Source organism: Martes martes, assembly GCF_963455335.1.
Source record: "Martes martes genome assembly, chromosome: 13".
NCBI lineage: Eukaryota > Metazoa > Chordata > Mammalia > Carnivora > Mustelidae > Martes > Martes martes.
In genome coordinates this window covers 68,296,151-68,311,167 of record NC_137901.1, presented here as the reverse complement: position 1 = coordinate 68,311,167, position 15,017 = coordinate 68,296,151, and the positions used below count along the sequence as shown (strand labels likewise).

At 38.3% G+C, this 15,017-nt stretch overlaps 1 protein-coding gene across 1 annotated transcript in view; it reads right to left on the bottom strand.

Annotated features, from left to right (window-relative positions):
• LOC308354475 (solute carrier family 5 member 4) overlaps positions 1-14,591 on the bottom strand; it is a gene marked incomplete at both ends in the record, with an annotated part of 44,774 nt that extends 30,183 nt beyond the window's left edge. The window contains 6 exons of the mRNA XM_080821945.1: positions 3,948-4,053; positions 8,065-8,169; positions 10,050-10,109; positions 11,892-11,996; positions 13,663-13,734; positions 14,457-14,591. Of these exons, the coding sequence (XP_080678071.1) occupies positions 3,948-4,053; positions 8,065-8,169; positions 10,050-10,109; positions 11,892-11,996; positions 13,663-13,734; positions 14,457-14,591 (583 nt within the window). The remainder of the gene's footprint in view (positions 1-3,947; positions 4,054-8,064; positions 8,170-10,049; positions 10,110-11,891; positions 11,997-13,662; positions 13,735-14,456) is intronic.
• Positions 14,592-15,017: the final 426 nt, after the last annotated feature.

Genomic DNA, 15,017 nt, shown 5'->3' with positions numbered 1-15,017 from the left:
ATATCTTCCATGCCTTTTTCAAGCCCAGCTATCACCTTGAGAATTGTCATTCTGAACTCTAGATTTTACATATTACCAATGTCCATATTGATTAGTTCCCTAGCCTTCGGTACTGCCCCTTGTTCTTTTTTTTTTTTTTTTTGTGGTGAGTTTTTCTGCCTTGTCATTTTGTCCAGATATGAATATATGAAGGAGCAAATAAAATACTAAAAGGGTGGCAAAGACCACAGGAAAATGTGCTTTAACCAAATCAGAAGATACCCCAAATTGTGGGGGGGAAGAAAAGGGGGTAAAAAGAAGTTCAGGGGTGCCTGGGTGGCTCAGTGGGTTAAAGCCTCTGCCTTCAGCTCAGTCATGATCCTGGGGTCCTGAGATCGAGACCCACATCAGGCTCCCTGCTCAGCAGGGATCTGTTTCCTCCTCTCTCTCTCTGCCTGCCTCTCTGCCTACTTGTGATCTCTGTCTGTCAAATAAATAAATAAAATCTTTAAAAAAAAGATCAGAAAAAAAAGTAAAAAAGAAAACAAATAAAGAAAAAAAAATATATTAGACTGGTGAATAGAACAGGGTCACCCACTTAACTTTGGGAGTATTTTGGTCTCTTAGAAGAAACAAGCTCCCAAAATTTTAAGGAATGGAAAACGTATATAAGGGTAAACACAATGAAGGGATGGAATATGACTATAAAGATGAAAAATTTTTAAAAAATTTCTAAAAAAGGAGTTGATAATATAAGTTGGTTGGGAGAATAAAGAAAAAGAATGTGGAGAGAATTTACTCATGCTGGAGACTAGAACAAAGCCTTGTGCTAGATTTAAGGTATATTTTGATCTATTAGAAGAAGATTTACCCCCAATTTTTTTAGAAGAAAAAATATGTGTATACAAAAAAAAGTTAGATACAATGAAGGATAAAATATGACTATAATAAGAAGGTTCAAAAATCAGTACAGGGTATTTACCCCAGAGACACAGATGTAGTGAAAAGAAGGGCCATTTGTGGGGCTCCTGGGTGACTCATTGGGTTAAAGCCTCTGCCTTTGGCTCGGGTCGTGATCTCAGCGTCCTGGGATTGAGCCCCATATCAGGCTCTCTGCTCAGCAGGGAGCCTGCTTCCTCCTCTCTCTCTCTCTGCCTGCCTCTCTGCCTACTTGTGATCTCTGTCTGTAAATAAATAAATAAATAAATAAATAAAAATCTTTAAAAAAAAAAAGAAGGGCCATTTTTACCCCAATGTTCAGAGCAGCAATGGCCACAATCGCCAAACTGTAGAAGGAGCCAAAATGCCCTTCAACAGACGAATGGATAAAGAAGATATAGTTCATATGTACAATCGAATATTGTGCCTCCTTCAGAGAAGATGAATACCCAACTTCTGTATCAACATGGATGGGACTGGAGGAGATTATACTGAGTGAAATAAGTCAAGAGAGAAAGTCAACTATCATACGGTTTCACTTACTTCAGGAGCATAAAGATTAACATGAAAGACATTAGGGGAAGAATAGGAAAAGTGAATTGGGGGAAATTGGAGGGGGAGGCAAACCATAAGAGACTGTGGACTCTGAGAAATGACTGAGGGTTTTGGAGGAGAGGGATGTGGGGGGATGGGTGAGCCTGGTGGTGGGTAATAAGGGGGGCACATATTGCTTGGAGCACTGGGTGTGGTGTATAAACAATGAATCTTGGAACACTGGAAAAATAAAATAAAAAAATAAGCTATACTGAAAAAAAAAAGAAATGCAACAGATTTCTGTACATTGATTTTGTGTCCTGTGACTTTACTGAATTCAGTTCTAGTATTTTTTTGGTGGATTCTTTAGGGGTTTCCATGTATAATATCATGTCGCCTGCAAATAGTGAAAGTTTTATGTCTTCCTTATTGATTTAGATACATTTCATATCTTTTCATTGTCTTGTTGCTGTGGCTAGAACTTCCAGTACTTTGTTGAATGAAAGTGATGGGAGCGGACATTCTTCTTTTATTCCTGATCTTAGGGGGAAAGGTCTCAGTTTTTCTCCATTGAGTGTGATGCTTGCTGTGGATTTTTTCTACATATAGCCTTTATTATGTTTAGGTATGTGCCCTCTAAATATACTTTGTTGAGGGTTTTTTTTAATGGATATTGTACTTTGTCAAATGATTTTTCTTCATCTATTGTAATGGTCATTTAAAAAAATCTTTTCTCTTATTGATGTGATGTATCATGTTGATTGTTTTGTGAATATTGAGCCACACTTGCAGCCCAGGAATAAATCCCACTTGACTGTGTTGAATGATTTTTAAAAAATGTATTATTGAAATTGGTTTGTTAGTATTTTGTTGAGGATTTTTATATTTATGTTAATCAGAGACATTGGCCTACAATTCTTTTTTTTTTTTTTTGGAGTATTTTTTCTGGTTTTGGTGTCTCATTGATACTTGTCTCATAGCATGAATTTGGAAGTTTTCCTTCTTTTCTTTTTTTATTTTTTTTGGAATAGTTTGAAAAGTACAGTTATTAACTCTTCTTTAAATGTTTCATAGAGTTTGCTTGTGAAGCTATCTGGTCCTGGACTTTTGTTTTTTTTTTTTTTTTGATTACTGACTCAATTTCATTTCTGGTAATCAGTCTGTTTCAATTTTCTGTTTCTTCCTGTTCAGTTTTGGTAGTTTATATGTTTCTAGGAATTTATCCATTTCTTCTAGGTTGACTAATTTGACAGCGTGTAGTATTTCATAATGTTCTCTTGCAAAGTTTTGTTTATTTGAATGCTCCCTTTCTTTCTCTTTTGATGACTATCTAGACGTTTATCAATTTTATTGATTTTTTTAAAAGAACCAGATCTTGGTTTTATTGATATGTTCTATAATTTCTTGGGCTTTTGTTTTTGTTTTTGTTTTTATATCATTTATTTCTGCTGTAATTTTTATCATTTCCTTCCTTCTGCTGGTTTTGGGTTTTGCTTGTTGTTCTTTTTCTAGCTCATGTAGGTGTAAGGTTAAGTTGTTTATTTGATATTTTTCTTGCTTCTTGAGATAGGCTATATTGCTGTAAATTTCCCTCTTAGAACCACTTTTGCTGCATCCCAATTGTGTTCTCATTTTGTTTGTTTCCTGTACTTTCTGATTTCTTGGTTGACCCATTTATTGTTTAGTAGCACATTATTTAACCTCCATGTATTTGAATTTTTTCCAGGTTTTTTCTTGTGGTTGATTTCTAGTTTCTTAGCTTTGTGGTCAGAAAAGATGCATGGTATGACTGAAATTTTTGAATTTGTTGATGCTTGTTTTGTGGACTGATATGTGATTTGTTCTGTAGAACATTCCATTTGCACATGAAAAGAATGTGTATTCTGCTATTTTAGGATGTTTTAGTTCTGAATATATCTGTTAAATCCTTCTCATCCACTGTTTCCTTGTTGTTTTCTGTTTGAATGATTTGTCCATCAATGTAAGTGGGGTGTTAAAGTCCCCTACTATTATTGTTTTACAATTGATTAGTTAGTTCCTTTGTGTTTTTTATTACCTATTTTAGGTGGTTGGGTGCGTAAATATTTACAATTGTTTTATCTTCTTGTTGGTTTGTGCCCTTTATTATTATACAGTGTCTTTTAAAATTTCTTTTTACAGTCTTTGTTTTAAAGTTTATTTTGTCCAATATAAGTATTGCTACTCTGGCTTTCTTTTGACATCATTTGCATGATAAATGTTTCTTCATCTCCTCACTTTCAATCTGAGTCTCTTGCAGGCTACGTAGAGATGAGTCTTGTTTTTTTAGTCACCCTGTCATCCTATAATACTGAGGATTCTGTTTGCTTTGTTCTAGTTGTGTTTCTGGGCCTGTGCCTGACTCTCATAGTGGTAACAAATTGATAACCATAAGCTTGGTGGTGACAAGGCTGAAATTGCTAATTGAAGATTGGTGTGAGGTCAGCAGAACTGAGCTAAACAGGCAAAAAACTTACCAGTGATTGTGTAAATAGCAGTGACAGCCAAGAGGATGAAGATCGCCAGGTAAAGGTCCAATCCCAAGGCCAGCTTGATGAATATGGCTCCGGAAAATATATCTGACTAAAAAGGGAACAGTCAGAATGGGAAAGACACATGAATTGCATCACTTAGTTCTTCATTGATGACTTCCCACTGGTATTTGCTGTACCTATACATGGCATCTCTGCAATCCAGACATGAACTCTTTGGAAGCCAGATCTCATCCTCAGAGGATTAGTTATTGGACAGGCCATAAAAAGGAACAATGAGTGAGTGAACAGAAAATAAGAAACGTCTACACTATAGCTTGCATAGACTACTCTTTCATGATTGTCTGCAGAGAAACAATGATTAAAACTAGAATATTAGATATAAAAGACACAGTAAAGCAATGGTTTTTAAGGAGGATACTTGAGCACATTTGAGGTAGTAGAAAATAAAAAGAAAACATGATAGAGGGGTAATTATGAAGCAAATTTCAGAAACCTTGAGAAGAGATGGGATGAAGAGTAGGCACAGGTTGAGGGGTTGGTCTTTGACAAAAAGAAGACTCTTTGTCTTCAGACTGGTGGAAAGAATGAGGCAAATATAGATTAAGTGGGGGATGAATGTTTCATGCTTAAATTTTCTAGATAAAATGTGAGATGAGGGTTTTAGATAAGAGGCAGAGGTCTAGTAGGTAAAAAAATTGTGGATCATTTAGAATAGTTATTTAGAGGACCAGAGAAAATAATAAACACAGATAAAAAGATTGTTGGTTGAGGCTTAGAGGACAGCAGGGTCTCCTGAAGAGATCATGGCCACCCTGCACTACCTGATGCTTGTGCCTGTAAAGTGTGCTTACAGGCTTCTTGGATCTTTCTTCAACACAAACTTGGGCTGGCCCCACTTGGATCCACCCTATCAATGCTGATCCTCCCAGGTTCCATATCAAAACCCTAAACCAAACCAAAACCCTCAACACATCACATAAGAATGATAGTTGGAAATACAGAAGTAAAATCCCTGGGTGAATGCACAGAGTAAGTGGGAAGCTGTATTCAACCAGTTTTGGAGTTCTTCTTGGGGAGTTCAGTGAAAGGAAAGATAGACAAAGAAACTGAGACAGAAGGGTGATTATAAGGATGGATCATGAAATCTAAGAAAAAGGTAAGCATGAGTGAGGTGATGGAAAGGATAAGATGTCAGGATTCAAAATGGAAGAATTAAAGTTAAATTTCTTTGTAGAACTTGAATTTGGAAGGGGTTTCACAGGGTATGGTTAACTTTCCCCCCTAATTTGAAATAAAACCTGATGTTTTATCATCCCACTAGACATTTGTGTTGGTGAAAATCCTGTTCTTGATTATTTGAACTTAGAACCTGATTCTGAGTTACACACAAAGTGCTTTCTGCAACTTTATCACTGGGTTTTCAAGGAATTAAACTGCTGTGTAAGTTGAGGCAAGATTTAACTTTTTACAAAATTGGATATTTGCAAAAAAGTTATTTACCATTTCAAAAAAGATATCACTGAGATGCTGCTCATTGTATTTGAGTTGCCATAATACATACCTGCATCTGCCTGGATTTATAGCTGTCACATTCATACTGCTTTACACAGTGGGGGTAGTTATTTAACCACAGCATTAGGCCTTGTATATTCATACTGAATAACTTATATGTTAAACGCACATTATCATATTATGAATTTCTTGACTTTAGTTTATCTTATATAGGACAGTTAAAACATTAAATTGATAGTTTTGACATATACAAGCCTCTATTACCAGTGATTTTTTTTGTGGTAAAATAAATAACATGCAACTTGCAATTTTAGTATGTACAATTCAGTGGGATTAATTAAATTTACAATGATTATAAAGTATTTATTGTGAAAAAAAGGAATATTTCTCATGAAAAAAACCCAGCTTTTTTTTTTTTTTTTTTTTTTGCTGTTAAAAGATATTGTTAATGGGACACCTGGGTGCCTCAGTGGGTTAAAGCTTCTGCCTTTGGCTAAGGTCATGATCCCAGGGTCCTGGGATTGAGCCCAACATCTGGCTCTCTGCTCAGCAGGGAGCCTGCTTCCCCTCCTCTCTCTCTGCCTGCCTCTCTGCCTACTTGTGATCTCTGTCAAATAAATAAATAAAATCTTTAAAAAAAGATATTATTAGGACAATTGTCATATCTGAATAAGGTCTATAGGTTACATATTAGTTTGTATAAAGATTAAGTTTCTGATTTTAAAATTTGCAGTGCAATTTCTAAAAGGATATCAGTGTGTTTAAGACATGCAGACTGAAATATTTAGGGCTCAAGGTGCATCATGTCTGCAATGATTCTCAATATAGGTATTACTGGAGGTTGAAAACCAGTGAATAAGATGATGTCTTTCAAACCTGGGACAGGGGAGACTGAAAACAGCACTGTCCTAACTCCTCATAATGATCTGTTTAAGGAATAACTAAAATAACTCTGTTATCAAAGGGTAATAATACACAAAATGTCGTATGTAAGATTAATCACAATTAATATCACTTTAAATAGAACCTTGTAGGTAAGAATGGACCCTTGCCCATTGTGTCTTTCCAGCCAACCACAGACCTTGCATAGTTATACCCAGGCTCTTGGCCTTTCCTGCTCGCCCATCCAGCTCCTTAAGAATCCATGCCCTCCCTACCACCAGGAACCTTCCACTTCCAGAAGTGCATCCCTCAGGTCCCTTTGGTCACTGTCATTTTGCTCCAGCACCTTATTCATGTTCTTTAAAACTAGAAACTGTAGATGTTAGAGCCAGAGAAGAAGAGGGAGATCACTGAATCCCACCCATTTGTGCAACATACAGGCCCCTCTGCTTCTCTTGCCCTCTCTTAAATTTCCCATCCTGAGGATTTGTTTAAGCAACCCCTGCTTCCACCATGAGGGTGATGTCCAATTCCACCCAGCTGGGATCACCCCTTTCCCTGGATGTCCGTAGCATGTCTCCTATACTTGTCCACAAAATCTATTCCAGCTCATATCTTAATATACTTTCATATATTGTCATAAAGTGCTTATGATTTCATGAGTAAAATTTTTATATCCTTAACTGTATCGTGAACTCCTAATGCACAGGAATCTTTATTATCTTTAGCACAGATACTCAGCAATATACAGTGAGTGTTGGAAAATGCTCATGTTGCATTAGGAAGCTCATGTCATCTAATCTGAGCAGTTGTTGTTTACTTACAACAAGGACTCAACAGAAGAGCAAATATGAGGGTCAGCTTCTTTCATGAACTTCCTAGACCATAAACTTGGAGGAAATGATTTTATTAGTCACCAAACATGAGGAGCAAATGTTACTCTTTGTTTTCTTTTCTTTTTCTTTTTCTTTATTTTCTTTTTTATTATGTTCAGTTAACCACCGTATAGTACATAATTAGTCCTTGATGCAGTGTTCAATGATTAAGTATAACATGTTAAGTTTTGTTTTCTACATGTTTTGCTGAATCTTGAAATTCCTTTCTTTCTCCTCAATGATTATCTCCAAGGAATTTAGCTTTCCAAAAGCTTTAGAATTCTTCTAAGACTTATTTGTGACATCTGTATACTAAGGGTAGTCTTAGAAAATAACATAGAAGAAATGTAAGAAGTCAGTTTAATAATATGAAGCATTTTCCTTCTGGTTCATGTGCCAGATAATCAAGCTGAAAATGAAAATATAAGCCCAGACTGGTTCCAACTAAGAGAATAAAGAGGTTATTTTGCAGTGGAAAGGCAGGGGACTAGAGAATCCTCCTCCTTTCTACTACTAAATGTGTTTCTTGAATGAGACACTTTGTTTCTTCTGTACATCTGTTTTTTTTTTTCATATACTTAATGAATAGGTGGGTTTACACTCTGGAGTCTCCCATGACTTGTAATTATTTTATTCATGCATGCAGGATTTCTAAAGCTCCCTTTTCCCCCATAAAAACTTGGTAGAAAGATCCTAGGTAGTTTAAGACATCCATATGACCAGACATGTAAAGGCTAGTGATAGTCTCTACACCCATTTCTCCGATTATATCATTCTAGCCCCACCAAAATAATCTTAAGAATCAAAAATACCAGGAGCACTGAACTTACTGAGATTCTCAAAACCACACAGATGAAGAGGGAGAGGACAGAGAGATAGATCTGTAGTCGCTTCCCACCAAACCTCTTCCTCAGATATTCTGGCATAGTCATCACCTGCAGAGACAGACATCAACGATTCACCTTCAGAGCCCAGCACATTCACATTATTCAACACTTACTAAGCACTTGTATACCTGCACATGATTACTGTGCATGGTACCTTAGGAATGCAAAGGTTAGAAAAACAGTCCCTTGGGAGAACAGTGAGCCTGGAATAAACACAGACATTGAAATCTTAGGATCTAGATAGGACATTTACTAGAAATGAGACCTTTGAAAGACTAGGGACTCTGAAAAACAACCTGAGGGTTTTGAAGGTTGGGGGGTGGGAGTTTGGGGGAACCAGGTGGTGGGTATTAGGGAGGGCACGTATTGCATGGAGGACTGGGTGTGGTGCAAAAACAATGAATACTGTTACCCTGAAAATTTAAAGAAAAAGGAAAAAAAAAAAAAAGAAATGTGACCTTTGGCAATCGACAATCTCTCTGAACCTCCATTTTTTTCATCTGTAAAGTGGGAGTTTAATATGAAAGTAGATGTAAAATACCCACAACAACACCTAATGCATGGTGAATGCTCAACAAATACTTTTCATTATTTTCACTAAAATAATGTTGCTATCTAGTAAAAGCATTATTTATAAATAATGAACCACAATGAATGGTTATAATAAATTGATAATTAAACAAATTGCAAATATATACTTGGGTATATATTTATGTGATTATCTTTTTAAAATTATTGTTATGTTCAGTTAGCCAGCATATAGTATATCATTGGTTTTTTATGTAATGTTCAATGATTCATTAGTTGCATATAACACCCAGTGCTCATCACATCACATGCCCTCCTTAATACACATCTATGTGATTATCTTTATTGAAAAGAAGAGATTAGGGGTGACTGGGTGGCTCAGTTGGTTAGGCATCTGTCTTCAGACTGGGTCATGATTTCCAAGTCTTTGGATCTAGCCCCATGTAGGGCTTCCTGCTCAGCAGTGAGCCTACTTCTCCCTCTCCCACTCTCCCTGTTGTGCTCTTGCTCTCTCTCTCTGCCAAAGAGATGAATTCTTAAAAAAAAAAAGATGAGAATTACATTAAATCTCTACTGAGAGAAAAGTCTGAGGTTATCATTACTGAAATATGGGATTAACTATGTGATGTGTAAGTAGTACAAGGAACAGCTTTCTTCAGAGCAGGTTAAGCTCATGAGTTAATCTCCCTCAGTATAAAAGAATACATATTTACATAATATCAAAAGCAAAAAAGGGAACACTTGGTGGCTCAGAAACTCTGTGGAACCCCCTCAAACATGGCAAGCCACATCCAAAAATACATGCATGAGTTCTGTGGCATTTGTTCTTGCACCAAGGAGAGCACACTTAAACAGAAATTGTTCAGACCTGGTACTAGAAAGGACCCAAGATGAGCAAAGAGACAATATATGGTGACCTGCAGAGGTACAAGCCAGAAGGCTTATCTACTGAGCACCCTCATCTCAGGAATTATTCTAGGTTATAGCACCTCATGGTATCAGCACAAGCAGCAGAAGAATAAATGTGGGAAGTAGGATCAGAGAAGCACGGAAGTGGTTGGCAACACCAGCTCTGAAGAGGAGCTAGCATAGCTGTGGTATTTCCTACACTTAATTTAAAAAAGAAACTACTTTAGAAATCTCAGAATGGCAAAAATTAGAGTGAAGAAAATTACCATGTGTTGGTGAGGATATGGGGAAATGGAAACCCTCACAATAGTGATCAGCAAAGGACAGGTGACTGCAGCCATTTTCAAGAGCAATCTGATAGAGTTTAGTGGATTTATGTAAGCCTAGAGATCCTGGAACAAGTGTTATTACCCAGGTTTCATGACTAAGCAGAAAGAATGAGTGATTAAATGAATGCTGACAGATGCATGAGAACACTTGGAGATACTCACGTCTGCCTTAATGTATATAGGGACAAAGACCCAAGCTAGAACCAGCAACAACAGCAAAGCCTGCAAAAAAAAATTCAGAAAAGAGTACAAAGTTCAAGAGGCTTGGCTTGTGGGACTTATCACTTCAATAGTTCTGAGTCTGAAAATAAAATAAGTTTGCATGGATCTTGTCCCACTCAACCAATTATGAGCCCAAGACAACTGTGGATTCCTTTCCTCTATTTCCATGATTCATATACTACACCTTCCTGGGGCTTAAGGTGGGACGAAAGATGTTTGATATAAGGTGGACAGAAAATAAGACATCCAAAAACACAAGTGGACCCCTGAAAGGTCATACAATCTTTGCTAAAAGGACTAATTCTTGAATGGAAGGAATTATACAGAGAGTGACAAAGCAATGAGAAAACAACTTGGTTATAGACTATTCCCACTGTCCCGCAAGTCTTGCCACATATAGTAATGATAATAGTATAATCTTGTATTAACATTACTATTTACAAAGAATGCTCACATGTATCACTCATGCTGCCCTCACAACAATCAGTGGGGCAGATATGATAAGCAGTTATTCCTGTTTAATGGAAGGGGAACCTGAGCCTCACAGAGATTAAAGAAGTCCAAGGTCACAGGCTAAAAGAGCCAGGCTCTTGGCAACCTGAAAATCACACACACTGGGGCCATAGGGCATGTTGTTCACATCTCTGGAAGCTGGCTCCATCCTGGAGTTTATGGCACTATCAAAACAAAACTTGGGCCATAGGGCATGTCTGGAGACTTGGTCCGGTCTGGAGTCCCCAAAACTAATAAATCAAAGCTAGGGGCAAAATCTTCAACAAGGGAGAGGTACAAGAATTTTGATGACTCAAGGTCATTTTCTAAGCTCATCCATGCATGATCTGCTTACATGTTCACTGTGATCTGACTTTTTCCCACATAAACATCTCTTTCTGACTGGAATGCACACACATGTGTATGCAAACCAGAAAGGATACAAGAACAGAAAAAGCTCAGGCAACTCAAGAATTATTAATGCATGTGCCCAGCCAAGTGTTAGATGACAGGGTGATATGCATGACATGAGAGGAGATGGTCTCTTCCTAAAAGGATTTAGTGTCTAATTAAGGGGGCACAGCTTCTACTGGCAAAAAAGTAATAGAGCAATTAGGAACTCAATCACAAAGCCTCGAAGATTCTACTTACTATATCTAAATCATTCATTCCTTACTCTGCTGTCACTTCCTTATCCAGGTCCTACTTGGTCAGTTTCTGTCCATCTATCTGGTACCAGCTCCAGGAGGATTCTTTGATATGTGCCAAGTCTCACCAATCATCTGAGATGGATGCCCCTCCTGTGTGAGTTCTCTCAACATTCCATGCATACTTCTTTCCTTGTACTTTCTGCACCATAGTGAGCACGCTTCTGTCTCTCCCACTGGGATGTAAGCTTCCCAAAAGAAGGGACCATTGCTTTTTATGTTTTTCTATTCTCTGCGTCTAATTCAGAGCTGGACACATAGGGTATTAGCTTAGGGAGGAAATAAAAAAGAGATAAAATGATCAAGAAAGTCAAGTGAAAGTGGGGATTAAATCATATAGAAATGACATTCCTGGTGGGAATACTGCTTGAGCAAAATCTCAGAGGTGGGGAGTAATGGCACTGGACTGGCTCAGGTAGGCAGAATGAGACCACACAGGGCAGGCCCTGAGTTTCAAACAATGGGGAGGTTACAATGAAAAATAGAAATCAAATCAAAGAGGAGCTTATCCTATACAGACTCCCAGAAAAACATACCTGGACAGAGTTTGGATTTAAAGGAAAAAGCCTATGATGTCACTTACATTCCATTCAAATGCTGCAGTGGCAATTCCTGAAGTTGCTCCTGTCCCAGCCAGCCCCACAAAGTGGCCACTGCCAATGTTACTAGCAAAGAGAGAGGCCCCCATCTGGAATCCAAGAGAACAGATGAATATGAGTTAAGAGATACAAATCAAATACCTTGACAACAGGCAAGTGAGATGTTTCCATCATGCCTCCTTAGGGCAGGAGTTCTGTGGGCTGAATCCAACCATTCACCAGTTTTTGTGTGGTTGATAAACTAAAAATGTTTTATTTATTTATTTTTTTTACATTTTTGAATGGTTTAAAAAAACCAATGAAGACTCATATTTTGTGAAATGTGAAATTATATGAAATTCAAGTTTCAATGTTCATCAATAGTTTTATAGGGACACAGCTGGGCTTGTTGGTTTTACATATTCACTCTGGCTGTTTCTGTCCTACAACAGCAGAAACAGCATTGTGTGACTGCAATGGACTGTATGGCTCAAAACTCTAAAATATTTACAGTCTGGCACTTTACAGAAAACATTACAGAGAACTTTGCAGGGAAACATTAATTTATCCACCCAGATACTCTGGGTTGAGACTGTTCTTGGACAAGAACTGCCAGACCTCCTGTTGGCCCCCTCACTCATCCTCAAGGACTGCAAAGGTAGATAGGAGGAAGTTTTTCTTCATTCTCCCAGCCCTAAGGACTCTCTTCTCACCTGCTTCTTCTTCCATCACAATGTCTACTGTGTTTAAGTATCAAAGATAAAGAGAAATCTTGTGAGTAGGCAGGGGCAAGCACTAGTCTTGACAAAACAGAACTGGAGTATGGGACTGTTGCAATGCTCATTCTCCCATTCCCATCTTTCCAACCCTTTGTAAAACCACTTTTTCTATTCAGACATTTGGATCCAGGGGATGAGATTGAGCTCATTGGTGGCTCTGGGATTGATTGAGACTTGAATGTTTCATTAACAGTCTTAAGAAGGCAATGTCTGATTGGACGCTTTAGTAAGAGTCATCTCAAGCTTGCAGTTGGTCTGCTTCAACCACTCTGGCCAAGTCACTTCCCACTCTCCACTTTCATTCCTACAACCTAATCAGCAGATCCATGAAGGAAGAGTGTACTGTGCACCCACTGTCTTACCCAACCCTCTGCTGACACTGTATGGATTCAGAAAAGAAGATGGACCTTCTGGTGCAATGGGACTCTTGTCAAGGAGGTCAGACATTAAAAACCCAGCAAGGAAAAGATCAACTGGGCAAGAGTCAAAGAGGCATCATGATTTACAACATCACAGGGAACACACAACCACTATCATAACTGCATGGATCATAAGGACTAGACAGTCAGGCCAGAATGCAGACTGAGACATCTCAAATGAGGCAGGGCTGGAGCTGAACATTGAAGGAGGAGAGCAGAAAGGGGGATGCTCATCCAAACAAGAGAGGCAGCCCTGGTTCAGGATTGGGAACAAAGAAGGAATGCATTGGGATGCTAAGGAGCCAAGGCAGAAGATTCTTGATGAGGACCAGGGGGAAAAATATGACACAGAGCTGAACTGAATATTCTCAAATGCCACATTACACTTGCTCTCATGATGGGTGACACACTATCATTTACTGGAATGATAGGGCAGTACCTTGGGGTCAGGGGTTTAGGAAAAGACAGCAGCAAATAAACAAATGCACATAAGAAACTCAGCATTTCCAGTGTTTTATTTATTCACTCTAAAACATGCACACAGGAAATTTGTCTCTGGGAAACTCTGACCCACTTACCGGCCACCAGGCTATATCTCCACCAGCCAAGAAGAAACCTCCAATGGTGCCCCGGTTGGTCTTCAGCATTGCCTAAGCAGAAGGGAAGACATGTGAGGGTCAAACCACCACAGGATCACCCACAGTGCTACAGATGCTCTGGCTACAGTGTTCATAGTGGTCACTCTTCCAGCACTCTTGAAGATAAACGTTTTCCTAGAAACTGTGATAAAGCATCAATTTTTAAATTTTTTAAACACAGTAGACAAAATCATAGTTTCATAGAAATAGAAGGACTTTAAAAAATCATCTTCCCCAACTCTGTCCCAATTGCTCTGTTTCTTTTCATTTATGAAAGCAATGAGAGGTGTACTTTATATCCAAGCTGTGCTTGGATATAAATTTCAGCCTTACACATATTACTAAAAATTAAGAATGAACATAAATTAATTAAGCACCCAACTGACTCATTTAGAAAGTGAGCAAAAGAAAAAAAGAAAATAAAGGAAGTGAGATAATAAAAATAACATCTTTATTCATTATACCAGGAGTTGGAGATGCTGAACTGAGTAAGTCCAAACTTCTCACTGCTGGCTTTGTTCAAATGATGGGTTTGGTAGGAGAATATATTAACTGAATAAACATTATTTATGTCACACAAAAGACAATGATTCTGAGCAAAGAATAATGAAATCTGACAGCTGTTAATGTTTCCTTAGCTTTGTCATATTGTCACACCACACCCCTCCCTCCCTCAGACATTTTAACCCTAAGCTTGGTGCCTACCCTGAATACCCCATTGGACTCCTACATACCCACAGCCCGACAGCCATCACCACCATGAAATAGATGACAATGACAGAAATGTCAGCAGCATTTCGGATGCGCTCTGACATCTCAGGAGGACCCGGGGTCCCAGTCACAGTGCTGGGGCTTAATGTGCTGGCCATGGCTGCAGGTGATACTTTCCCATCCCAGGGATGGCCCTTTCCTTATATAAGCTCTGGGTTAATAATCAGCCTTGAGCAGGTGGGGCACACTATCAGAGCCAGCTCCTGGATATTTGAACCTTTAAACATTTTCTTTGAAGCTCTGAGACCCTGGTTCTCCAGCAGTCAGTGTTGAATTAAGCAGATTGTGGGAATGAGCAGTGAAAGATAAGAAACAGGATAAGAATTGCAGGTAAAGAGTGGGGAGTTCACTAAGTGGAAAGATGGGTTTTTAAGATTGACCAGGTTTTATGAAGATTAGGGAGAGATCATGGGGACAAAGAAGGAAGAAGGACAGAGTGAAGGGGCAAGAAAAGAGCCAAGAGGGACAGGGGTGAGGGTCCTTCATGGGACAGATAATATTTTTCACAGATGATTATATCTCTT